Source organism: Gymnogyps californianus, chromosome 14, assembly GCF_018139145.2.
Source record: "Gymnogyps californianus isolate 813 chromosome 14, ASM1813914v2, whole genome shotgun sequence".
Classification (NCBI taxonomy): Eukaryota; Metazoa; Chordata; class Aves; order Accipitriformes; family Cathartidae; genus Gymnogyps; species Gymnogyps californianus.
The window spans coordinates 14699100-14725351 of record NC_059484.1 but is presented as its reverse complement, the minus strand read 5'-3'; the positions used below and the strand labels follow the sequence as shown (position 1 = coordinate 14725351).

General features: G+C 42.0%; 1 protein-coding gene across 4 annotated transcripts; it reads left to right on the top strand.

The window, feature by feature from the left end:
• Positions 1-26252, top strand: G3BP1 (G3BP stress granule assembly factor 1). 4 transcript variants are annotated; one of them, XM_050905453.1, is made up of 12 exons: positions 1-15; positions 16199-16312; positions 17580-17661; positions 18015-18188; positions 19030-19120; positions 19627-19720; positions 20111-20315; positions 21100-21201; positions 21838-21949; positions 22368-22493; positions 22581-22711; positions 25174-26252. In XM_050905453.1, the coding sequence occupies exons 2-12, from the start codon at positions 16218-16220 to the stop codon at positions 25378-25380; spliced, it is 1419 nt and encodes a 472-aa protein (XP_050761410.1). In that variant the 5' UTR covers positions 1-15; positions 16199-16217; the 3' UTR covers positions 25381-26252. The 4 variants fall into 4 exon arrangements, with proteins under 4 accessions (XP_050761410.1, XP_050761408.1, XP_050761407.1 ...); XM_050905451.1 differs by lacking the exon at positions 1-15 and adding an exon at positions 1655-1794 and having other exon boundaries at positions 22602-22711; XM_050905450.1 differs by lacking the exon at positions 1-15 and adding an exon at positions 1655-1794.

The following is a 26252-nucleotide window of genomic DNA, read 5'->3' as shown; positions in this document are numbered from 1 at the left end:
AGCTGCACAGAGAAGGTTTCAGCACACCAGGAGTTTGGGGCTGGTGGCTTTTTTTTTGCGTTGCCGTGAACTGGCTTAGGCCGTGGGACGCAGGCGTTCAGATGCTCTTTGGCCTGTTCTTCACACTGACCAAATGGCTTTTAGTAGCCTTTTGGGGACAGTGATTTAATTCTTAGGAGTATTTGTTGCTGAAACACAGCCCTGCTTTTCGTGGTTATGCTTCTCTTCCCATTTTTCTGATACTAAAATGCTGCTGCTCCTCGTGAGGAGGTGCACCAGGGCTGTGTGGCTGGACCGATGCCATCCGGGTTAGGATGAAGCCCGAGGTGGGAGTAAGGCTGAGGCCATCAGAAGGCATGAGATGCCAGAAAGGGTTAAGGTGAAAGTGGTGGAGAAAGTTTGTACTCAGTGTGGATCCCTAACAGCTGCCGGCACCCTGCCTGGTGCTCTGCCTGCCTGCATTACAGGCTAATGATTGGCACAGAGACAAAGTGGCTGCGGGATGGAGGTGGGAAGGGTCATAAAGATGGGGCAGGAGGCGTGAGGGTTGGCTGTGCTGCTTCAGAAAGCTTGTTCCTCTCTGTCTGTTGAGATTTTGAGATTTACTGGCTTAGGCAAGCTCTGGTAGACTGGGTTATTGAATGAAGGAGGCTTGGTATGGTCTCTACTTCAAAGCAGGTTGAGAGAAAGGATGCTGGTCCCTGAAGATGTTTGTGTGTCTGCTTTGGGGTGGTCTGTTGTTTTTTTTTTTCCTGGCTGTTTGGCCCCTTGAAGGAGAATGGGCCTCTTTCTTAAAAACTTGAGTCAAGGTGGAGGAGGCTGTGATGGGGGCCGGGAGCAGCTCGGGTGCTTTGGCGGGCTGTGGGTAACCAGGAAAGGAGACAGTGCAGTACGTCAGGGCTGAGAAGAGCTGGCAGAGCTGCGTGGGGGGCGATACTTCCTGAGCACGTGCTGGGCTTCAGTATCTTCCTGTTAAGAAGCCTAACCTGTAGCAGGAAAAATAACTGGGGTGTTTCTGGTTATTTGCTGCCACACCAACTGGAGCTGCGTCCTGGGATGTCGGCTGGCCTTGGCTAACCCTCCCCCTCGCGCTGAGTTGATACTGAACAGGCTGAGCCCCTGCCAGGAAGACTGAGCCGAAGATGATGCTAATGCCTTTCCTAGCGAGCTTCCATTGCAGAGGGGGAGTGAGGGCATTCGTTTTAACGTGATTAGGACCCTGGTGTTGTCCTGACCTTTTTATAAAAGAGGAATTACCTGTCCCCCTGTTGCTCTGGGGAGAGATGCCTGGGGTCCCCCTGGCAGAATTTATTTTGGATGGCTGTTGTGCTGGGTCACTGGTCTCATGTTAAACTTTGCAAAAGTCTCCGCTACTGATTTATGAACTGGCAGATTGCAATGATGTGGCTTAGTCTATAAATAGCCAGGGTGTGTGGGGGGGAAGGATATTAATGCTGAGCATGGCCCCATGCCAGTCCACTGGCTATATCTCTAGCTGCAAGGCATAGCAGGGAGGGTTTTAGGCAGCGTTCAGGGATATGGCGGTGGGGAGGAAGTCACTGTTATAGGGTGAAATATATCTCTGACTGCTTCATGTCATACATTTGGGATGGGATGTGACACAAACAAATGGAAAGCTATGGCCTTCTGGGAGCTGGCTGGCTCAGGCCCGCTGTCTGGTTCCTTTCCCTCCTGCTTTCCTCGGGCTCCCTGGACCAGCATCTGCTGGTGAGGAAGGATGTGTGAGCTTTGGGGCCTTTCTTCTCCTTTGCAGGACTACTTGGGCCTTGCAAGGTAGGTTAGAAAATGTCCTTGCTTGGCTTGTCTTTCCTCCGGGGCAGATGATCCATCTGTCTGCTGTGCTCAGAAGTTGTGAAGGAAAAGCAGCTGCATCAGTCTCCCGGCTCTGCCTGAGGTCTCCCGGGAAGGGACCGGGGAAGCCAGCCCCTGTTTCTCTAGCCTGGAGATGGTGACCACCGCCTTCCGCGAGCGGCTGGGGCTGTTTCTGGTGGAGGTGGCCTTGGCTGCAGCCCTGCACGGGAGCTCTTTAGGGTGAAAAGCTCGTTTTATCCACCCCCACTGGTGGTTTCTCTCAGGTGAGTGGGTCAGTTGTGCCGGGACCGTGGGTGCCCTGGCCTCAGGCTGGGTGAGCACCTGTGGTGCAGACGAGGCTGTGGCAGCCTGGAGGAGGCGCAGCCATCAAGGCGGGAGGCCGCAGCCTGTTCACTGTTAGGGGTCTGCGGCCCTGCCCTGTGCGGGGCCGGGGACTGGGTGCCCCTGTGCTGAGGGAGGCAGCAGCAGGGCCTGCGCACACAGCACCGTAGCCCACACCACAGGCCCGCCAGCCCTCCCCGCCGCCATGTTGGGCGCCGTCCCCTTCCCTCCAGCAGGGGGTGGTGCTGGGCGCGGAACACCGCCCCTCGTGGCGGGCTGCCTGTCCCTTTAAGAACTCCGGAGGTGGCCTGTCCGTCAGGGCCCGCCGCGCTCTCCCATTGGCCGCCGCGCTCTGTGCCGCACAGAGGGGTCCGCCCCGCTCTATAACGGGGTTTACCAGCACCTTCTCAAGGGCGCTGCTGTGCGGCTCAACCATACTGGCGTCAGGCCTGCCCCGCCCTTCGAGGTTGGTAGCGCGGGTAGCGTCGTCCTATTGGCTAAAGGGGAAATCTGTGAGGTCTTGTCCCACCCCGACAGAGGGAGCGCCACCGCCCATTGGTTCTGCTAGGTGTCGGTCACTCTTACTGCCCCGCGGAGCCAGCCCGTATGGTTGGTAGACTGAGCTGCCTCTCAGTTATCCGCCCGCGTCTTTTCCCACTGTGGGCCAACTAGCATCCGAGTGAAGGCGACCGCCGTTCTCTGATTGGCTGGGCCGCCTCCCGTTGGGGTAGGCTGCGCGCCGGATATATCTAGCCGGCGGCAGAGCACGCCGTTGCGTGAGGTGCTTCTCGTCCGCCGGGCAGGCCTGTGGTGAAGCGACGCCTCCCGCTCCCGTCCCGCTCCGCCCGCAGGTGAGGGCCCGCAGCCGCAGGGAGAGCGGGCGGGAGCCACCGGCGGGGTCACGTCCTCCCGGCGACGGCTGCGGGCCGCACGCACAGGGCCTGGCCTGAGGCGCCCCCCTTCCTTCCCTCGCCGCCCCCCCTCCACCCCCCCACCCCCCCCCGGTAGGCCGCGGTCTGTTGCGGGAGGGCGGTTGCCGGTGCTCCCCCGCGTTCCCGGCTCCGAGGCGGCTCCCGCTGTCCCGGTCCCGCGCGCGAGGCCCGCCCGGTCCCGGCGGCGCTTTGTGGCGAGCGCCCTCCTGTCCGACCCCGTGGCCGGGCTTTCGCAGCCCCCTGTGGGGCTCTGGAGCGGGGCCCTGAGGCGGGAGGAAGCTCCTGGTCCCCGGTGCGCTCAGAGACTTCCGAGGCGGGAGCGGGGTACAATGGTGTGGTGCTTGGCGAGCAGTTAGAAGAGAGCGTTATTTGCGGGGGGGGGTTCGGCTGTTCATGGGTCTTCATTGTGCGAGTCGAGATGTGGAGCTGCGAGCTTTGTTCTCGGCTTTACAGACTCTGGTGTTTTTTGATCCGCTGGTTTTTTTTGGTGGTTTTTTGTTGGGTTTTTTTTTTTTGAGGGGGTGGGGGTTAGGTGTGAGACGGCCCAAAGCCTGGCATGTAGCTGAGATAGCCCCTTTCAATAGTTAGTTGTAGCTGTAGATTGAGGGAGTAATACTGGGTGCTTACATAGTGGGGTTGTCCGTACCGGTGTATCAGATCGTAGGTGTCTCCCTTGCTCTAACTTTATAGAGGAAGGGAGTCATAATTCGAGCAGAAGGAGAGCATGTATCTTACCCTGACTTACCGCATGACCTTGGCTGGATCTGAGATTAAGCCAAGACTTAAATGTGAAGTAGTGCTTGTATGAAGACTTTCCAGTCTCTTGTAAGGCCCTAGCTATACTTGCTGGAGGAAAACCAGAGAAAAGGCTTCTGTACATCTTTCAGGTACATTTTAGTCTTGATCTGGATGATCTAATGTGTTACTAATTCTCAACGGGCTTACCTGCTGACCTTTTATGTTAAGGGTTGCATGCATATAATAAGTATTCTTTACAAAGAAAATGATTTTTTTTTTTTTTCCCCCCCACAATTGGTTGAAAGCAGCATTTGCAGCAAGCCGCCATGTTTCCAGTGTATGCTATTTTTGTCTAGCCTGTGCTCTCACAGCCAGGAGTGACAGCTTTAGGAAACGTGGACACCGATATCAAGCTCTGAAAGCTAATGCTTCCAGGTGCCATAAATCAAACGTGGTTGGTGCGTGTTGGATTGTTTTTAGCTAACAAGACTTTTCAGATCGGTGTCATAAAGGGAAGGGAGTGCAGAAGTTGACAGACAAAAACTACATTTCAAACCTTTTTTGAAATCTTCCCTTTGACCAAGTTTTCACTTTTCTTATTCTCTCTCTGTAAAGAATAAGCTTAATGATTTTGCTAAATAGATAGTTCTGTAATACTTCCGTGATAGTGGTGGTAGCATGTTCACATCCTGTGAACTGAACTCACCTTTTCCTGGGGTGTTTCAGTCAGTATAGTTAATGCTGTGAAGTTGTGAGTCTAGCTTTAAAAAAAAAAAAAAAAAAAAAAAGCTTAGTGGATGGACTATATAGCTAAATTGAAGGCTAGCTGTAAGTATTTACATGCTTAAGGTCTTATATCCTAATAGTCACAGAGCATCTTTATGATGAAGATCTCCCAACTTTTTTGATAGCATCACATGTTCCAGGGATTAGTTTGCCTGAAAGGCAAGTGTTAAAACATACTGGAAAGTGTAGTTGTACAAAATCTGTTAGAAAAAGAATCAAATCAACATTGGAACCTTTGCAAATGTGTATCTTATTTTTAAACGTAAATCTTCTTTTAAAAAGAATCTTGTATACATCAGATGCTAAATAGTGGTCTCCAGTTCTTGACTTGTGTGAATTAGGCAACTACCTTTTTTTGCTAGGTTGTATTCTTTTAAGTGTGAACTTCTTAAGTTGAAGGCTAGAAGACATAATTAAAGTTAAGGTAGAAGACCTGATGGACAAGATTTCCTTTGTCTATGTGGGTCAAGTGTAAACATCAGGATCTTCTGTAGGGACTCTTTGCATCTGCAGTCTAAGAAACAACAAAAAATACATACAAGAAGACTTGTCTGTACTTTGATTATAAGACCACTGCTCTACTGTTCATTTTGCTGCTGGCACAACAGCATCAATAGAGTTCAACACAACTGATGATACTCTACCTTTGAACATCTTAATTTTAAACATTAAATCTTCATGCACCTGATGAAACAGCAAGCTCTTTGTTGGTTCAGAAAGCTGGTGTTTTCTTTTGCACCTTGCAAATTCTAAGGTGAACATATACAGAGCAACACTTTTCAATGAAAGTAAAATAAAGGAAAGACGATCTTACTATAAGTACATACTGATATTTCTGTTCATAACAGTAGTACCTGTTGAGAGAGCACTCATAAGATTAGCATAAATGACCTATTTGATGAGTTAGAAAACATTTGAATTGATTATTCTAGTTTTTAATATTAGAACCTGGGCCTTTTTGTCTGACTAAGTAATGTGATGAATGAAGAATCAAATTGGAAATCAAAGTAGAGCAGGGCTCTAGCAAGGTGGTGCTAGTTGTTATGCTGGCTGTAGTCTGTGCTTGAAACAAACCAAAGGTAAAAGTGATAGTTTTGTCTAGACGACTGGATACTTTTTTACAGGTGCCTATATAAAATCTCCAGAGTTGAAGTAATTACTAACTTCCTCCTGAAACTGCTAATAGACTTGATAATCTTCAGCTACCTTATGGAGTAATTAAAAGAAAAAAAAAAAAGAAAAAATCAAGAAATCTGATCTTCAGCTAGTCTAAAAGAATCCCTAAATCTTCTAAAACTTTGCAGGCAGTGAATATTATACTGGTCTGAGGTCCTAGTTTTGCTATATTAAGTCTGGACCTCTTCCAGAAAGACATAGCTGGTGGAGTACAGCTTTCAGAGCTAGAAGATTGTGAGCTGTCAGTTACGTACAAATGATCTGTTATGAACCTGATTCCTTGCTGAGGCAAATGTGAAATACTGCATTCTAAAACGCTGGTGGCCATCTTCCATTTTCTTCTGCATTGCCTTGTACTGTTTTCTTGTTTCACTTATGACTGCTATTAGGCTGACTTTCTGTTGTTAAGTGTCTAACAATGTAACCATGCCATGATGGATCAGTCTTAAGTGCTAGGATCCAGTTGATATATGAAAGTTAAGAGTGTTCTGTGGCTAACATGGGTAGAGGTGAAAGAGTTGACTCTCTTTACAGGTATCTGTTGCTTGGCGTGCAGAAAATATTTTGTTAAATCTTAATCTTGGTGATTTTAATGCAAGTGGGAGTGAGCTTGAATTTCGCTGTAATGTATGTATAGCTAGGTGTTCTAATCTGCCTCTTCTGACTGCTTATGAGTAACTTTTGCTTTTTACTTTAAGAAGCTGCAGTGGAGCCAAATGGAAAAATTGCAGACCTAAGAGAAGAAGACTGGACCTGCTGCCAACTTCATCGAGTTGTTGGAGCAGCTCTTGGATGTCAAAACAAAACCTGTTCTAATGGCAAAATCATAGGATCTAAGTAGCTACTTTATCATGAAGCAGTCTGGAGAGCAGTATAAGCATAAAGCTGACTGTTATTTTTCATTAAAAGAATGAGTAAACAAACCATTCAGACTAGCACTATCCTACCACTCTTTAGGATGAAATTTGCAGGTAAAATGCAATTTTACAGAAAAACATTACTTCTATTTGTAGGGTAAATGAGGTTGGAATAGATCCAGTTAGAAATGGAAGTCCTTCACCCAGGTGTAGGAGAAAATCCTAAATCAGATTCTCCTCCACAGGCTATTATTAAAAAAAAAATGTAGGAATATTTCTGTGAATTCTCAAGGCTTTGAGTTTTGAGAGAGCTCAGATTTTCAAGAGGAGTTCATTTTGGACTTCTGTCAAATCACAAGGGCCAGTTTTTCTTCTGTAATGCTAAATGCGATGTAGCTATCTTTTTGTGATGATATGAAGTGTTATTAGTTAGGCTCAGGGCAGATCATCTTAGCTTAATGTTACAGCAGGTCCCTCTACAGCAGCCTTGCTTAACTTCTTTTCAGTGGCAAGATTATTTCCAGCTTTTCTCTGTCAAACTGAAGCAGGATATGAGCAGCTCCCAGAACTGTTCTAGTATAAAAATGAGAGGGGATGAGGCATGTTCCATTCATTTTGGAGCTGTTTACCTACCGTACCTGGTTACAGCTTCTCAGCAATTGAGAACTGTACTTCTGGAAATGCACAAAGGAATTTGAAGGAATTAGTGCATGTACAGACTATTGTGACTGTCTTGGGGGCAGCTGTTATTGGAGGATGATCACATTGTCTATATGTGCTTTAAAAATAAAAATATTGACTGACCTGTATGGTGAGACCTATTGCAGGCGAAGTTGTCTCATGAAAAATCCCCAAATAGTGATTGAGCTTCAGGTTGTACCTGAGACTGTGTGCAAGTCTGTTTTTAATGGCAGAGTCCTGCCACAGGAGGGATTTAGCAAAGTAGCTATCAGTCCAGGCTTTCTTGTTGCCTTTTGGGCATCTAGAAGTACCAGAGATTAAGATGTCTAATTTGGTGCTTTGGTTTTTTTTTTTTTCCTGTTGTTGTTTTTAGGCAATAAAGCTTAAGTAATAGGAACTTAAATTTGTGTGTTTAGTTCTAGAGCTTCCACCTTGCCTACTCCGTATCGCTTTTGTGTAATGAGTAGGAAACTTCTGGTGACTTGAGAGATACAAAGCCATATTGAGACATCTGAGAACAGAAGACAAAAATTTCACTTCCCCTATCATAAATCTATAGTGTACATTATTGAAACAAAAGTAGGTAATAAACTGCATGTGAAACTTGGTGTGCTGATCTGTTTGTAACATAAGAAAGAATTTAGATGTGTGTCTTCTGAGTATTTTTCTCCTGTGACACAGTACAGCAGAACTTTCCAAAAAGTAATGCTAAATACCTTAGCTGCAGTCTAAAGGGGAACTCCAGATATTTGGCTACTGAAAGACAGCTCTTGTTGGGTCATGGGCATAGGGCAGCTGTTACAAACATTAACTTACAATAAAACCTGTTTCTTGCTGCTAATTCTAAGCAAAGACTCAAATGCTTATGCTGCTTCTGCAGAAATGCTATCCTCCTTCTCTTTGTATTGCTAGTTTTTGTGTTGCTGAATAGAAGTGATGATTGTAGAAAGTAGAAAATTGGAGGCCAGTTGATACGGCTTTAAAAAGGAAGAAAGGAAAAAAAACCCCAAACCCACACCAGAATAGGCCCAGCACTCAGGGAAGGCAAAGTGTTTTGAGGGGAGAATCCAAGCAAAACAACTTGGTAGGAAACTCTTGTGATACCACTTACCTTTAATACCAAATTTTTAAGGTGCTTCTAGATTAGATTCTCTTTTTCTCCCCTGTTAAACAGGACCTAATTTGCTGTTTGTCTTTGAACCTTTATGTTACTACCTACAGGAATAGTATCTAGTATCTTTTTTCTTCCCCAGATGAACATTCTTACTGTACAGGTATAGATGCTGGTCTCAACTACCTTAACTTAACGCTTTAGGTAGTCGTCTTTGTATTTTGTTTCTCTCCTTTTGAGCTTAATGCTCTAGAAATTATATTTCTCTGAAATAGTCACTGTTCTTTTAGATTCTGAATAATAGCGGTAGAAATCTTCAGTTTGCCTCTCTCTCGCTTGGCAGAGCTGAACAATACAGGAAGCACTGAATTTTGTCTGCAAACTGGCAGACTCCATCATATCCATCAACTTGTGGATCACACTTAGGTTTGTTAGCAAAAACACAGGCTGACTTCTAGAATGACAGCTCTTCTGCAGCAATTCATGGTTTGTTTATTTGTATTCTTATAGTGTTTAAAGGGCTGTGCGTTGCTGCTGAGTAAGGCTTCCCATCTGGCACTGGCAAGCAGAGGGATTTTTCAGTACTAGCATGGGCAGTGTTGAATGTAATTCTGAATTATTTTTTAATCTTGTAATGAAAATGTTTTTCTTGTGCTTAAATTTGGATTGATTGCTTGGATACTTTGATTAGAAAATAGTTAAGCTTCTAATTTGATTTTTTTTTTATCCATATGTTGGTGTAATGTCTAGCTTTTCCATAGCGTCCTTCAGTATGTCTCAAAGAGCTTCAGAAAGAGGTTCAGGTATTGCTCTGCCTTTCTGCAGCATCGGGATAATTAAGCACAGAGAAAGCTGTTTGCCCAAGGAGGCAGCATTCTGGTTGCTGCATGGTTATTTTTTTTTTTTAGGATCCCGCTCCTTGTAACCCCTCAAGTACCCTATGAACTTAGGCACTGCATGTCTTTATAGGTTGTGTGGTTGTCATACAGTAGACACTAGTCGCTGTAGTGAATGGAGAAATGGCTGGGTTAAGTTTGAGGATCCAGATCCATGTTTTATTAGGTGTTGGTTCTGAAGATTATTGACAAAGGCTCCCCTGTCTGCATGATATGTCTAGCACTTCACACTGCTCTGATATTGGTTGGGGAGTGCCTGCTTCTGGCAGTTCCTAATGAATACATATATCTTATGGACTATCTTAATGTTTCCAGGAGATACTATAAGAGTTGAATGCTGGTAACATCATGACTTGTTCCAATTTGATTTTCAAATATTTCATTATTCATTGGATAAGTTATCCCATCATTTAGCTTTCAGGTTCTGGCTTCCAAGCGTCTTGCCTCCTGTGAAATAGTGCCACCTTTAAGACAACTTCTTTCAGACAGAATACTTTCCCTCTGAATCTGTCAAAATACAAAAAAGTTGAACTGGTTGCAGGCAGGCAACTGTCTGTAATGGCTTCTGTATAAAATACAGGCTGTATTGCTGTGACGCTGTTCCTTTTGACATTTTTTACTTCTGCATCCAGTGGGAGGCAAGTAATGAGACCCATTTTTTAGAGGAGATTAGTGTTTTGAGACTGTGGTTGCCCACTTATTTGAGGTGCTTTTTCAGCACTTCATAATTTAGGCTTGGGGTCAACAACTGGGTTGGGTTTTTTTTGTTTTGTTTTGTTTTTTTTTTTGTTCCCCTCAGTTAAGGCTGTATTAAAATAAGAAGGGAATCTCACATCTTAGTGTATCTGGTATATTGTAGTGTTTTAAATACGCATTTCCTTGAAAAGGTTTGCATTACTCTTCTTACTTGAGAGCAAGCTGGTGTAATGATATAAATCCCCAGCTGAGATGGGCACTGGAATTTGCCTAGTGATGCAAGTTTAGCTTGTTTGTATTTCATTGTTCACTCTGTAATGTTTTGTATCGTAATTCACACAGGTACCAGCTTCTCTTTTTTTGCTTAGTCAGCAGCACTAGCAGATGCTAGTCATGTAAAATGTATGGAGAGTTGGAATTAACTGGAATTGTTTTGCTTTTGTTGTTAACTTTTAATCTATATTATGCCTGTTGGAGGCATATGAGGAGTTTTCTTCATGATTTTATTTGTACTGGCTATTTTTTTTTCTTGTCCAAAGCAGCAGTAGTAACTGCTTCTAGTGCTGGTTACTCCATTAGATAAATGGTTTGTGGCTTTGAACATGCTCACCTGTTGCTAAGCAACCTGGAGAAATCCCAAATGACACTTAATTATGCAATCCTATTAACTATTGACCAGACCTTTAATGTCTAGCAAAATTGCTGTTTGCCAGCTTTGTAGTGTGATGTGCTTAGATACAGACATCTCTTTTCCATGTGAGCTTCTCTGGGTGTTTCTTAAGTTTTCAAAAAGCCTTTTTGTGTTAAGGAATTAATTAATATCAAAATGAGGGAGTAGAGTTGCATGAAAAGTTTGACATTCTGGTTTAGAGGGGAGAAATATCTTCGTCTGGGTACCACGTCAATTGTACTGTCAGAATTGCTTTTGTATAGTTAGAGGTAAAGTTGTAGAAATGAAAGATCTGAATTATATTTCATAGAAGCTAATTAGGTTGTTGGAAACAGTGTAACAGCTCTATGAGAGTATCTTAGTCAGTTAAACCTGTAATTAAAAGGATGGGGGGGCAAAACGACTGTTTGGGTACTCTGGAAACTACCAATTTGTAGAGGTGGGCAGGAATGTAGTATCAGATGAGTCGCATTATAGCACACGAATAGCCAAAAGAGAAAGTGTGAACTGCTGTAGGGTTGTTCCCTGTATCTGCTGTGTAATATTCCAGTCAAACAGAACTATAATGCGTTGTAGTAACTTCGGATTTTTTGAGACTGTTTCTTGTACTGAAATGCAAGTAAAAAATAGGTAAATGAAGATGACAGAGAACAAAGGCATAAGGATAATGTTAAAAACAAACAGTGGCGTGTTTAGAATATGCTTCAATGTAAACTTTAACTTGTCTTTCTGTTAGTACTGACATTTTTCTTGACAGAAGATGTTTAAAATGGCCACACACTTTAGGAAGTGAAGTTTGGGATTTTCTGACTTAGATGTTTTATTTCAATGGAGTCTGGTCCTCTGGCTTGTTACATCAGGGTAAGTGGGTTCTGCAGTCACTGGTTGTTCTGAGAGCTTGAACATTGTGTGATGTACATTAGAGAGATTTTTGTTGTGTAGGAAGTCTAGTAGAAAAAAGATTCAGATTAAACTTGTCTGATTTAAAAATAAAGAAAGAAATTTTGCATCGAGACAGCAATGGTTAGTTCACTTTCACTGTGTAGCAATTTGGTGAGAAAATACTAACCAATGCTAGCCGTTAGGTGTTCTTTGAGTCTATTATTTTTCTGAATACTAATACGCTAATAGGTTTTGTGGACCTAAATCTGAATTTGCTAATACAGAATTTACATAAATGGCTCTAATTTACATAACCATACTTTAGAAATTCAGTGCCTAGCATTGATTTTCTGCCAAGTAGGAGCATTGTAACAGATGGCGGAATTTTCCACCAGCCAGGTGATAACCACTGTAAAGGAGGTATTTGTTTTCCTGTAAGTGTCTTGGTTTAAGGAAAGGGCTCAGTTATGTTGCAGAATTGTTCCAGTGTATTTGTTATAATTTGAATTATCCAATTTGTTTTACATATATGGAGTAATATGAATGCATGTTTATGAATGAATCTTAAATCATCTGATTTTCAGCTTTTCCTGTCATTTTTCACGCTTTCATCATTATCTGAATTGACATGAAAATGTGTGGGTAATCTTCTGTCAGGAGTAACATAGTGACAGTTCAGGCATTTGGTACTGTTATGCTCTGTGCGGTAGAAATGCAGTATAAAATATTCACAGTTATTCTTAGGTCAAGGAATAGTGGAGTAATTGCTCATGAGTGGTAGGGAGCAAATATTCTCTCTGGAGGTGCTTGGCTTCTATCATTCAGGTTGTGCTGGCTGGAGAACAAGAACAGATGGCAACTGGCGGTATAGCAGCAGGTGCAGCAGGAGTCAAAACAGATTGTTGTCCTCTGATTAGGTCATGTAAAGGTTTTTCCCATTTCTTTTCAGATCTGCTTAATGAGAACTGGGCACTCTGCTATCCTCTTTCCATGTTAAGAGTGAGTTCTGGTAGATTTTTCACCCTTAGCAGTAGGGAAGTCCTTTGATTATTTTTTTTTTTTTAATTATTATTATTTATTTTTTTAGCATGTAAATATGACAAATAATCAGCACAAGCCACTTATATATGTCTTCAGTACAGAATTGGGACAGCTTAGAACAGCATTGAATATGATGTGCTAGTGGGTTAATACAGGTGAGGACTCTTTCACTGAAGAAGAGAAATCTGAAAGAGCTTTTGGTGAATGAGCTGTTGAGTTGAGTGCTACAGGTAACAGTTTACCATTATGTGAGGATGTCAAGCTTTGTAGATTCGTATTCTAGAAGCAATTGAAAATCATTCTCAAAAGAGCCTGATTCAGCACTTAACAGAACTGAGTAGAAAACCTGCCTATTCTATAGGAATACGCTTGAATTCCAGAGGAAGCTAGTCTTTACAAAGAAAGTAAATGCACCTTCCCCACCCTCCCCCCACAAAAAAAACCATAAAAAGAAGAGTGAACAAGCAACATGTGTATGCTCTTTATTTATATAGAGCTCTTGCCATACTCCAAACAGTGATCTTGGGGGATATGGTAGGACTGGCTTTCTAACTTGTAAACTCATAGCACAGAGGCAAGTTTTTTTAACTGTTGTGGAGCAATTAAGCCTTGCATTGTCAGTTAAGCCGACTGGATCTAAAAGTACAGGTCTCGTCCGTCTGCCATTTCTACTCCCACTGCTTTAGGGTTGTCCTGCCCCTTGTAATGATAGAGCTTCACAAGTGCTTGACAGGAAACAAAGTTAAATGAGGAGGTCAGTAGTGGTACCCACAGTTTAGCCTTACTTTACCTGTGGCGTTTTTTCTTATTGTCTGATAATATTTTGTGGGGATCTAATTTAACATGCACTAGAAGGCAGACAAGTTCATATCTTTGAGGTTTTTGTCACTTCAGACTGTGATTGCTCTTGGACATCTGTATCTGTAATACATGACGCTTACAATTCGAAGGCTTCTTCAAAACCACAGATACTGGGAACTTCCTAAAATGAAAGCGGTCTGCAGAATCTGAGCACTTCCTGCGGGCCAGACCCAACCATGGAGTATCACTTTCTTTCTGCATGGTTAGCTCTTGAAAATATCCTCAAACAACTGAAAGCTTCTGAATGTATTTAAAAGCCTTTTTCAGTTCTAGGCCATGTTTGGTCTTATTGTTTCTGCATGTTACCATGTAAGTAGTATTTCCTCGTATGGTGGTGATACACATACTCTCTACTGAAAGAGCAGGTGCTCATGTGTACGCATCCTCTGCAGCCTGTCAGATCTTTCTCCGCTGTGTTTAAACTTAAAAATTGCATTTAAAAAAATAGAATGGGTGGACTTTGCATTTATTTCAATTTTAAACTTGCAAAGTGAAAAATGTGTGTGTGGTTGTGTTAAAAGCAGAGAAAAACACATCAATGTGTGCAAAACTATAGCAATTTTTGTTGTCATATTAATAGCATTCTAGTTGTATCTTCTGTTTTGAAGCTTAAACTGCATACCTGCCAGGGTAGGAATTTGTGTACTGTATCTCCAACTAAGCTGGATGCAGTGCATGCTGACTATTGCTGGGAGCTTGGGTGTGATCACATCCTCAAATATATTATCAGTATGTTCTGCCATTATGGTTAAACATTGCTTTGTGTCTTTTGATTACAGTATGTTGGGTGTTAGACCACAGTTTGAGATACAAGGAATTTGCCAGGTTGATTTGGACTTAGCTTTATCCAAAGTACCAGCTTCCATGTTGTCTTTTTTTGTATGTTCTTGTCTTTGGGGTTTGAAGCTTCTGTTTTGCATTCCTGGTACATCCAGCAGTATGGTCGTAACTTCCTTTGTGGGCCTATATACGGTGTGCATTTGAAACTGTCACTGTAATAACGCTAACCTGGTAGGTCACCTCTGTCTTTTGAAGCTATAGTCTGTTGTCAGTTCTTAGCATTTAAAGGACTACTTCTCTGAAATTCAGCAAATGTAATGAAAGTGTCAACCAAGATCCTCGGATGAACTGGAACAAGGCTTAGTACAAGTATATGGGAGAGGCAGTCTGTTTTTCTTTCCCCCTTGCTTTGTTCAGATGATAGTTGTGGGCAACTCTGTTTACCCAGGATACAGGATGCTGTTATGTATAGTGACAAGAAAAAGCTTGTCCTAACATAACTGCCTAGGCGTGAACTTCGCAGGCTCCATCTGGATTAGTCTGTGCTAGAGGACTACTTAGTTTGACTTCCTTTTTTTAGTTGATGCCTCCACTTCTTGGAGCTATTTATAGTTGTGCAGTCTTAAATGAAAGCAGATAAGTAAATGATGACTCCTGAATTCCTTTTTAGAGGGCTCAAGTTAGTAGTGTATTGGTTTTGATTTGCACGACACACCTTAAGTATGTGCATATTGAATTTGCATACCATGTGTTTGGGAAAGTGTGTAGGGGAAGGGATTGGGCGTCAGTAATGGGGAGAAAGTTCTTTCAGCTGCTACATGTGGTCTTTTAATGCCCTTTTGGTTAACATCTGCTTGACTCACTGCAGATAGTGCTTTCGCTAGCTCTTTACTGTCGGCACTACAGGGCCTGAATAGTTGCAGGAAAATTAGCTATCATATAGTCTGTAATACATCAACAGCAAAACTGTCTGCTAAGCAGGCATTCTGCTACCTATTGGTATAACTGAGTACAGAGCAGAAAATCTACTTTTGTTTCTGTATTAGGTAGCAAGAATATTCTCTGGTATTAGTGTTTTTCCCTACCCGTTTAAACCTATTTTGTATGAGTTTGAACAGTGTGTATGAGTATTTGAAATCAAGGAAACACAGGAATGTGCTTTGGTTTTGACTGACCTGGACTGAAGATACACATATTGATAATCTACCTGCAAAGACTTTCTTTTTGTAACTTACAGATCCATGGAAATTAGGTAGGGGGTACCTAGATCGATTTGTCCTTGGGCCTAGGTATGGGTGGTGCTGTTCATTTGACTGGTCTTCTGGATTTAAGCGAGAGGTGACTTGCTGAGTTTGGTGGAAGCAAGGGAAGAGCAGCATGCATTTGTTGGTAGCATAGTAATTTTAATATAATCCGATATTCCTTTATAGCGCTTGTCACTCACAAGCAAGGAGTGCTGCGCTGCTGATAAAAATAGATTGGACTTGTTCTGACCTTTTAAAAATGCCCCTAATACACTAGCACAGGCTTTGCCTTAGAACATGTGACTTTTAATTCTGATTGTGAAGTCAAGTGAGGTAAGTAGAACTTGGATCGACTGTAAATGACTTAGCCACTTAGTAAATCCTCTTGAAGAACCATACTTGCTTGCCACCTGCTTTTTACTGAGGGTACGTAGGATGATTACCTCATAACATGCCAGCATTTAATCTCCGTTGCCCATGCAGCCTCTTCCACCACTGGTTTGGAACCCAGAGGTCCTCTCAGCACCAAAGACTGATGACTCTGAAAACACATTGGTTAAACTGCTTACTGTGGTGAAACAGCTAATGGGTTTTGGTGCATGCTTTCCACTATGATTATGTGGCTTATGCTATTGGTATGTGAACAACAATGTGAAATGCTCATGTTTTATGGAGCTTTTGATTTTTCTATAGTTTTCAGTTGACCAAAGAAATGGTGATGGAGAAGCCAAGTCCCCTGCTGGTCGGGCGGGAATTCGTGAGGCAGTACTATACTCTGCTGAACCAAGCACCTGACTATTTGCACAGGTAAAGCTCCACTTCATGATCTGTTTTCTTGTGTGAATTTCTTAATTTGTATGTTAAAATTGGTGAATAAGCTTATTACCATGTTTTGGCTTGCTGAATTTGGACACTTAAAAATCTGATTTACTCAAGACAGACTGTGGGTGTAGCTTGCTCTTAGTTCTGATCAGCTGGTTAAAACATGGATAATAGAGATTACAGGAATTCTTTAAATATCTGTGTTCTGGTTGTTACTGAAATGCTGCTAGACATGTATTCTAAGCAAAAAAGAAGAAAAAATGTAAATCAAGTGTGTTGCATGCTAGTTCTAGTTGTAATCAATGTAAATGAAAGTTGGATAAATGTTATTTAATTGAGCATTTTTGTAATTTTGTCTTGATACGATGCCCCCTGACTAGGGGAAGAACATTGAAAATGGTGTATGCTTGTATATTGGTATGTCTCAGTAGTCATACCAGCAGCTTTCTTAAAGGAAAATGAGAGAAATTATGAATGTGCAGCAAACTACAATCTATTATCTAAAGAAATTGGTCCTGTATGATTGGACAGGTATCCTACATTGCTAGAACTAACCTCGTTTTTGAAGATATGCTTTGTTTTGCTGTGCTTTGAGTAGCTAGACAAACAATTTCTGAAATGTTCCTTCTTCCAATCTCAGGAACACTTATTCAGAGTATTTCTCCACTTGGGTAGACAGCTGACCTCATCAGTTTGGGTCAGAGGAGAGTTTACAATGTGCCATGGAATTCAGTTCTAGTCTTTTATGTGCTGGTAGAATGCAGTACCATGATGTTTATGACATTTTAGCTTGTAATCCTTCAGTTATGAAGATTTACCTGCAGTACTTTCTTTACTGTAGATGAACAAAAAAGTACCATTGCTCCTTGCTCAAGCTTTAAACTAGAACTTGAGGGGAAGTCTTCAGCATCCTGGGTGTTCAGGGTACTATGTTGCTTTAGGCGCCTTGTACAGAAAGGGGAGAATGGGATTGGATCATCTAGTTCCTATGAGACTTTGGTTTTGGCTATTAGTGCTTGGGTATCCTACATAGCTGAATGCTACAGCTTACACAGGAGAACTTTGCATTTTCCCCTTTGATCAAAACCCCTTGCCCGCAAATTGCTAACAGGATTATGGAATTGTATAGCTGTATTCCAATAATTCAGACAGAAAACTTGTGTGAGAGAATATTATTCATAGTGCAGTCTAATGTAGAGGCTCACTGTTCTTACATAACAAAGCTTTGTGTTAAAATATTTCTTTCCAACAGGTTTTATGGAAAGAACTCTTCCTATGTTCATGGTGGCTTGGATTCCAATGGAAAACCAGCTGATGCAGTCTATGGGCAATCTGTAAGTACTTAACCTTACTGTTCTTTCCTTCTTTTATCTTACCTTTGTGGTTGAGAAGACACACATATCCAGCTGTGATTCATTGCCCTTTGTCCAAGTCCTTTCTGTAAAAAACGGGGAGAGAAATCTGTCTAACTGTAAACAGCAATAGTTAGGCAAGATATACTTCCTTTATTAAAGTTCATAATGTAAAACTGCTTGCAAAGCAAACTTAAAGAGCATGCTGCCAAGCTTTCTCTCTAGAGTTAGGGAATATATTCTGGAACAGTGTTTTATGTTTTTGCTTTCTTGGAAAGCTGCTAACTTAGCAGAAACGGCTTCTGCAGTGTAACCTGTATACCGTTCTTTTGTAGGATATCCACAAGAAGGTGTTGTCATTGAACTTCAAGGATTGTCACACAAAGATTCGTCATGTGGATGCCCATGCTACTCTCAACGATGGTGTTGTAGTCCAGGTGATGGGAGAGCTCTCCAATAACATGCAGCCCGTGCGCAGATTCATGCAAACGTTTGTACTTGCACCTGAGGTATGCTGTATTGAGTGCTAGTGTTGTTATAGTGCTTCTAATATCATGTCACAATTAAGGAGGCCTGCCTGGTTCAGTGTTGGAATTTGAAGGGTTAGACTGGGAAGGTAGTTTGCCACAAAATTCAACAGTAATGTTCTGCAAAGTCCTTAGGAAATTACGCTCCTTCTCTATGGTCATACGTTAGCCTTGGGTATCATAATTACAGCTGTAAATATCCTAACTTTTGGCTACTAGGTATGTGCCATGCATATTTTTTTCTTAACCATTTTAAAGTTATTTTATCTTTGATTTGCCCTCCTAGCAACTGGTCCTCTTACTGAAAAGAACTAGTAGAAAGAGGAAAACTCTTCCTGTCGTTTGAAGACATGGATTCCAGGCTTTCTTGTTATATAAAGCGCTGACTTTGCATTTAATGTGGCTTTTTAGATAGACACCTTTCTTGAACAAAACAGTTCACATAATTGAAAATGATAGTGAAAAAAGGAGTATTGCAAGATCACTTTACTTTTCAGTTTGACTTGGAGCTAAGAATTGATACTTTAGACCACAGAAAGTTCTTGCTCCTACTTTTTCAGTGTTGTGAGCTATTGGAATTAAAAGCACCAATATGACTTTTTTCCCATTGTTCCATCCGTACTTGACTTGCTAGTATGATGCATCTTCCCCCCTCCCCACCTGCTCCCGAATAACACACATTTTGTTGAAGGAGGCAAGTTTGGATGAATCTTATGTGGGAAGGATGATTTGCTCAAGCTGTTCTTGTTTTCTCAGTATTTCAGTTTTTGCATTACTGCAATTGATGTAATTGAATTGGTTCCTCCCTTTGATTTGCTTCTAGGGTTCTGTTGCAAACAAATTTTATGTCCATAACGATATATTCCGCTATCAAGATGAGGTTTTTGGTGACTCTGACACCGAGCCTCCAGAGGGTAAGTAGCAGGAATTTTTGGATGGTTCTACTGGTATTTGTTTCTGGGTCTGTATCAACACTCCATTCCCAGACCAGAGGAAATCTTCTTGCTGGAGAAGGCAGATCAGCATTAAGCTTCATGTTCTTCTAGGTTTTTTCCTTGCCTGTAGTTTCTTTGCACTACAGCAAGGAGTTGTGACATGCAGATGATTGTTATTTTTCTGGCATATTCTGTTTCTATTAAAAGAACTGTAAGACTTACTTTAGCAGTCCCAGTCAGATTTGTAGGCTATAAATCTACTTCTCTGAAGTATTTGGAACATGTTGTTTGACCTTGGTCAAAACTGAGTAACTGAAGTGATAGCAGAAGTATAAGGAAATGTCTGCTCCATGTCACATCTTGATAGTGCTTCCCGTGTGCTCTTCGGCAGAGACTTCAACTGTATGTTGTGGAAGATGCCTTGCGTTTGAACCAAGTACTAAAGATGTGTGTGGTGTATTTTTTCCTTTTCTAACTTCATTTAGAATCAGAGGAGGAAGGGGAGGAACCTGAGGAAAGACAGCAGACACCTGAGGCTGTTCCTGACGATACTGGTGCTTATTACGAGCAGGCTGTCAGGTAATAATATCTTATTAGATGAAGTCAGATGTTGTGTAATACAGACTGCTTGTAGAACAGGTCAAATGAATTTATTGCTACTCATGATTTTCCTCTTTGACAGTCAAAAGATTTCTGTTTATTGGGCAGCTGAAACCGAAGTGCTGTTAGGCTGAACGCAGAGACTGGATTTTTCACTAGATGTAGTGCTTTTGCTGCTCTATAGTGTAACAACGCGAAACTTGCATCCCTGTGCAATGTGGCCTTATTTAGACAGATTAGCCCTGTTCTTCCTCTCGAGTGCAATGTGCCTGACTTCTGCATTGGGCAAGTAGCGTTCCTTACCACACAGTAACAGAATCAAAAACAATACCACCTCTTTTTCTTGCTTTTTGTGGTGCTGTATAATAGCAATGACATTGAGGAACACCTGGAAGAGACGGCTGCAGAGGCAGAGCCTGAGCCTGAGCCAGAGCCTGAACAGGAACCTGAACCAGAGGTGCAGGAAGAAAAATCTGAGCCGGTATTAGAGGAGTCGGCTCCAGAAGAGATTGTGGAAAAGAGTCCTTCTCCAGCTCCTGCTGATCCAGCTCCTGCAGTGCAAGAGGACTCCAGGGTAATGACAGTGGATGACTCTTTTCTATGATGTGGTGGTTTCACCAGTATGTTTGACTCTCCTGTCATTTTACAGAGCATTATCCTCTCTCTGGCAAGAGGAAAAGTATCTGGAATTAGAAGTGTTTAAATGCTCTGTAATTCACCACCACCGCCCCCCTCCCCCCCACTCAATTACTCTTCTTATTATCAGTTGCCTCCTTCCCATTAGTTCCTATACAATAACAGGTAGTTGAAATTCTAGCTAGTAACTAGTTGGTTAAAATACCAGGAGCCGAGGTAAGGCTTCATCTATTTGGTAGGTATGGGAACTGTGGCAGCAGTGAGAGGCTCAGGTTCTTTGTCTGTAGACAGAGCTTCTGAAATTCTGAACAGACTGCAACCAACATGCTGACTCAGGAAAATGGGTGAAATGCAACTTTATTTCTACCTGAGGATTTTTGTCACTCTTCAGTGTTAAGGGAGGCAGAAGGGGACAAATGGGTACTCAGGAAACCAATACTTTGGTTAACCTTGATGTGATACTTAGTCTTAGGCCACTGCTGTGTCCTATTTCAACTCTACGTAGAATTTAGAAATAGGGTGGAAGTGTGACTCCATTGTCATTCCACTAAGTCTTTTGAATGTAAATGATTTGTGGGGAAACTGCTAGTGGCTGGATCCCGAATTTCAAGGACAGGTTAAAATTTGTTATCCTGTGTCTGTTAGCTGTACTATCAGGAATGTATTTCAGAAGGATAAAAGCATCTGGAGTTGAGTTACAATCTTCTTTTTTTTCTTTTTAGACGTTTTCCTGGGCATCAGTAACCAGTAAGAACCTCCCTCCCAGTGGAGCTGTTCCAGTATCAGGAATACCACCTCACGTTGTGAAAGTACCGGCCTCGCAGGTAGGAATCCAGCACCTAGAGAAGTTTAAGTGCTAAACTTGCTGACAGTAAACTGAGGTGGGGAAAAATGTAGTGAAATCTGCTTGCGTATCATCTAAATTCTCAGAGGCTCCAGAGACTTTAAAAATCAATGTTTCCTGATAGACTTCATAAAAATGTTATTGCTTGGCTTTTGGATTGAGAAGGAATTGTTTGTCATGGACGAAAAACAGGGAATGTTCCTGAGGGTGTTGGATGTATCTGCCATCTAAAATGATTGCACCTTCTTAACAAAAGAGGCAACTTTTCTTTTTCCGCTGCCTGTTCGTGAATGAGGTTTTGTCATGAATGAGTTTATGTAATACAGTCTGTCTGTGTAACTGCCACTGTGCCTTGGGCAGACACACTTTATTGTATATAACTGTGAATGGGGTGACACTGACATTCTAACTTAGTCAAGTGACATGTTTTTTTAGCATATAAGCCAACATGAGCTAACATGCATTTTAGTCACAGGTGGAAAGAACTATGATTTTTTTTCCTGTATTTTAAATTTATTTTATCAACAACTTGATGTGATTCAAGTGAGCTCTTAAAAGCTCAACCCTACTGTTATGTCTGATTCTTTCCTGTTAACTCCTTTTTGAATTTATACAGCCCCGCCCTGAGGCAAAGCCCGAATCTCAGACCCCACCTCAGAGACCTCAGAGGGATCAGCGAGTGAGGGAGCAGCGAACAAGCATCCCACCACAGAGGGGTCCTAGACCAAGTAAGAGAAGCTACAAAGAATAAACTGTTTTCTGCTATTTGATGGTTTTGGGGAAACAATATGATGATTAAAGCTTTTAAAATCTCATTAATTTTGTCAGTAAGCGAATGACTTCTACTTTTGTGGATATGGTTATTTTAGATGATCTTGGTCTGAATGTCTGGCAAGCTTTAGAGCTGAATTTCACTAGCATTCTATTGAAGTATCTAGGTTTCTACTGAAGTGTTTGGCTTCAGTCAGGTGATGAAAACCAGTTACAAACTTGCTAGTGTAGAATGCTTACCTTTTTTATATAAGAATGGGTAAATAGAGTGTGGATTCTAATTCTTCTATAAGGTGCTAATTCTGACCATGGCTTGTTTTTTTGTTTGTTGCGGGGACTGGCTTTTCTTAAACAAGTTTTACTTTTCTGTTCAAGTTCGTGAGGGTGAACAAGGCGATGTGGAAACTAGACGGATTGTGAGATACCCAGACAGTCATCAGCTGTTTGTTGGGAACCTTCCCCATGATGTGGATAAAACTGAACTTAAAGACTTTTTCCAAAGTAAGTTAGTTGCTTTGCTGTACTCTCAGGGTTTGGGGGTTGCGGCCATAAGCGTGGTCAACAGGGCATTCTAATGTATGACCCAAGAACTTGGCTTTTCTCTTGCAGGCTATGGCAATGTTGTTGAACTCCGCATCAACAGTGGTGGAAAGCTCCCCAATTTTGGGTTTGTGGTGTTTGATGATCCTGAACCAGTTCAGAAGATCCTTAGCAGCAGGGTAAATAAACTTCTAGTCAGTGGTTTTTGGTCTTTTAATAGCAGGCAATGTTTTATTCAGATTACTCTAAGAAGAAAAGATTCGACTTGGTCCCTTTTTGGCCTTTCTTGAGCATCTTAAAGTAGGTGTGATGTCTTTCCCTCCTATTACCAAGTCTTGTGCAGCATTTGTACAGATTTGAGTCTTTTGTCATTGTAGTAGCTTGTAACAACTTAGGTGAACATGAATTTATTCATTATAGAGCCTTTTTCCAATGGGAGGTTGCTGAGCTCTACACAGGAAGCAGGTAAATAGCTTTCAGGAAGGCAAGATAGAGTCTGACCCTATGGACAAGTAGAATTTTGTTTGTTGAAGAGGCTGAGAAGAAGGGGTTGAAAGGAAGAAGCTATACTAGTGTGCAGGTTGAAAACAATTTCTGCTAACAAAGGCAGGAGGTACCTGCTCAGCTTGTTAGCAGTGATTGCTAATGCAAAATGTGCACCCCATGACTGTACGATGTGGTGGTAGGCAATGGATCTGGATGCACCATAACAGCTGTGCAGTGTGCTTGCTTACAACCTAGCTTTTCACCAGACAGGGACATCTTTTCTTCTTTACTTCCTTACTGTACAGCAGTATTGCCAGTATATTTCTGTTCTTAAATTGAAAGGTAACTTGGGTGCAGATTTTTAAGCTTTGAGATTTGGTCTGAGTTGGGGATATTTCATGTGGCTAGACACCTTTAGTTGTGGGATGCCAGCAGCATTTGTGGCAATGCTTGATGAGTTAGTGCATATCAAGCCCTGCAGCCCTAGAACTCTTGCAGGGAGCTGGTGATTGAAGATTGGAATGCTGATAGAGAGTTGCTTCCTTAGGGGCTTTTCTACTATCCTGGGCTGAGCAGTTCCAATGTGGTCTAGGATAAAGTCTAAAACAGATGATTTGAAACCAGTGCTAAAAGTAGCTTGAGTAAATCTGGTTGACTTTGGCCTGAATTGGTGTGGGAACAAGTAGTACAGGGACAGTGGGTCCTTACCCCATTTCTGAGCTGCAAGCAATATGTGAATGTCTTCAGCAGTGACTTAAACTTGCATGTTTGAGTTTTTGCTGAAACAAACTAGAAATGTTCACTCATGAGTTCTCTTGCAGTGGGAGAGGTAGCTAAGAGCTGAGTGCCAGACTTCATGTCCAGGGAATACCAAAGGCACGCTCAGCTGAGGGAGCGGTTTGTGGCCTTTGTTTACTTGTTCAACTGTGCCACTCTGTGTAACTGGAGCCAGAGAAGAGAGTGGATGCTGGCTTCTAAGTTAGACTTTGAATGTGTAATAGTTGGTGCACTCAAAGTATCTTTTCTGCAAGCCCATGTAAATACTTAAGTTATAATGGATGGGCACGGTTTTCTGAAATAAGTTTGTGTTTGTTTTTTTTAATATACACTCAAGTCCTATAAAAGCAGTTTAACACACCTCCTACCCTGCTTTGAACAGCACTAAACTCTGTTTGTAGTATCCACTGTGTGAATTCTTTTGCACATGGGCCCAGTGCTTTGAGCAAACATATGTCCTGAAACAGTAGGACTTTTTTCAGGATAAGCTTGGCTATAAATAAGTTTAAAAGGCTTTGGTAGACTGTTAGCCAGTGAAGCTAAACCTGATGTCTGCTGCCTGATGTGAAATGTGGGAGTTTACACTGGAGTCAGTAATAAGGCTGTAACATGATGCTTTGATCTTTGTCCAGCACAGCTGATGGCTAGAGGAGGATGGTGTGCTTCATCCTTAGATCTGTTCTACTTCTATAGACAGTTCAGTAGAAGTGAATGGCTAGTCTTTCCGTTTAATGAGAACGCATTGTGCCTGTGCCAATGATGGATCATATTTTTCATGTTCTTGTTTGTTATGCAACTGCAGGAATAATTTGAAACAAGTGAGTCCTTATTCCTGTAGTTCGTGGATTCTTGCAGACTTCAACTTTTTGTCTGTAATGAGGTTTGTGGGATGTTGCAGTCCTGCTCCTCTCTGTTCTTGCTTCAGTGAGGTTTCCCAATCAAGCGACCACTTGTCGCTGCAATTTAAAAAATTGAGCTTGACCTAGGTGAAAGACTTCACCGGCCTGTATAGCAAGGTGGGAGAGAGGATCTGACATTATTCATGCCGTAAGAAGAATCAACTGGGACTCTGCGTGATGGCAGACTGTGAATTGTCATATTTTAACGAAAGGAGGTTACTGTTAATACTTCAGTTCCTTTAAGCCTGAGATGGCTTTTCAAGCATCACTGTTTCACATCTTTTTTTATATCTTCTCCAGTAAAGCCACAAGACTGGATGCATAGTTTGACTATCGCCATTTTCTAGTAACCAATCATAAAGCACTTCAATTTTCTTTCATGGAGAGGAGGATATGAGACAAGGTTGCAGAAATCTGCTTGACATTGAAGAGTTACTAGTGAGTCATTAATGAAAGTACCTTTTCTGCTTTTGTTGCAGCCCATCATGTTCAGGGGAGAGGTGCGCCTGAATGTGGAGGAGAAGAAAACACGAGCTGCCAGGGAGGGTGACCGCAGAGATAACAGACCACGTGGACCTGGAGGCACTCGTGGGGGGCTGGGAGGTGGGATTCGAGGGCCTCCACGTGGAGGAATGTCCCAGAAGCCAGGATTTGGAGCTGGAAGGGGGATCGGGCAACGCCAGTGAATGCATCACGGATGTTGACATGGTGGCGCAAACCCTTTTTCCTGCAGATTTGTGAATTTCAGCCTTGGGTATCTTGGAATGTGGCCCTAGCCTGTTATAGACTGCTACGTTTGATACTATTTTGGCCCCTTTTTGTTTGTGTTATGGTTTTGTGATTTTTTTTTTTCTAGTCCTTGTCCCAGATTCCAGCTTTGTGGAACAACGTTTTAGGAAAAGTGGATTTTAAAAAGAAAAGAACTGAATTTTCTTGTTCACCTCAAACTTATGGACTGGATTTTTTTGGTACCAGTGGTTTTTCCTAAAGGAATGTCTCTATTTTTTTTCTTTTTCTTTGTTCTGCCCCCTTTCTACTGAATTTGGGTGCGTGTCAGTCAGTGGAATAATATTTCACGTGCATGCGTTCAAGAGCCTGTAGGAAAACATAGTACTTGGCAAGTATTTCAAGGGCAGAAAAACAAAACTATTGATTTATTCTTTGAGGGTCATACGAACATCCTCTGGTGTGGAGATATTGCCACTTGAAAAATTGACATTCACCTTTCTCTTTGTGGCGCTGTAAAAGTGGAATAATGGGTATCCGTAGAATCTTTTTTTCTTTTGATACGTGATCACGGAAAGGAATTCAAACTACTGTTTTACCACTTTAAAATTTTGGATTGTGGGATAGGTTTTAAATGTCTAGAACTTGACTCTTAAAACACTTTTCCTGAACTTGTGAAATTTTTTATTGAAATAGGGAGTTTTTTTCATGTTTAGTTTGTATTTGTATAAAAAAAAAAGCGAAATTGTTGTGCCTTCTATTTATCTCTCATTCCAGTCTTGGCAAATTGTTTAAAAAAAATAATAAAAAAGGTCTAGATTTGCTTTATCAA

Coding starts and splice junctions, on each gene's coding strand:
- G3BP1 (XM_050905450.1), top strand. CDS start 1,739: ATGTGTGAGCTTTGGGGCCTTTCTTCTCCTTTGCAGGACTACTTGGGC. Junction 19,121..19,626: donor TGACACCGAGCCTCCAGAGG/GTAAGTAGCAGG, acceptor AACTTCATTTAG/AATCAGAGGAGGAAGGGGAG. Junction 21,202..21,837: donor TGAAAGTACCGGCCTCGCAG/GTAGGAATCCAG, acceptor GAATTTATACAG/CCCCGCCCTGAGGCAAAGCC.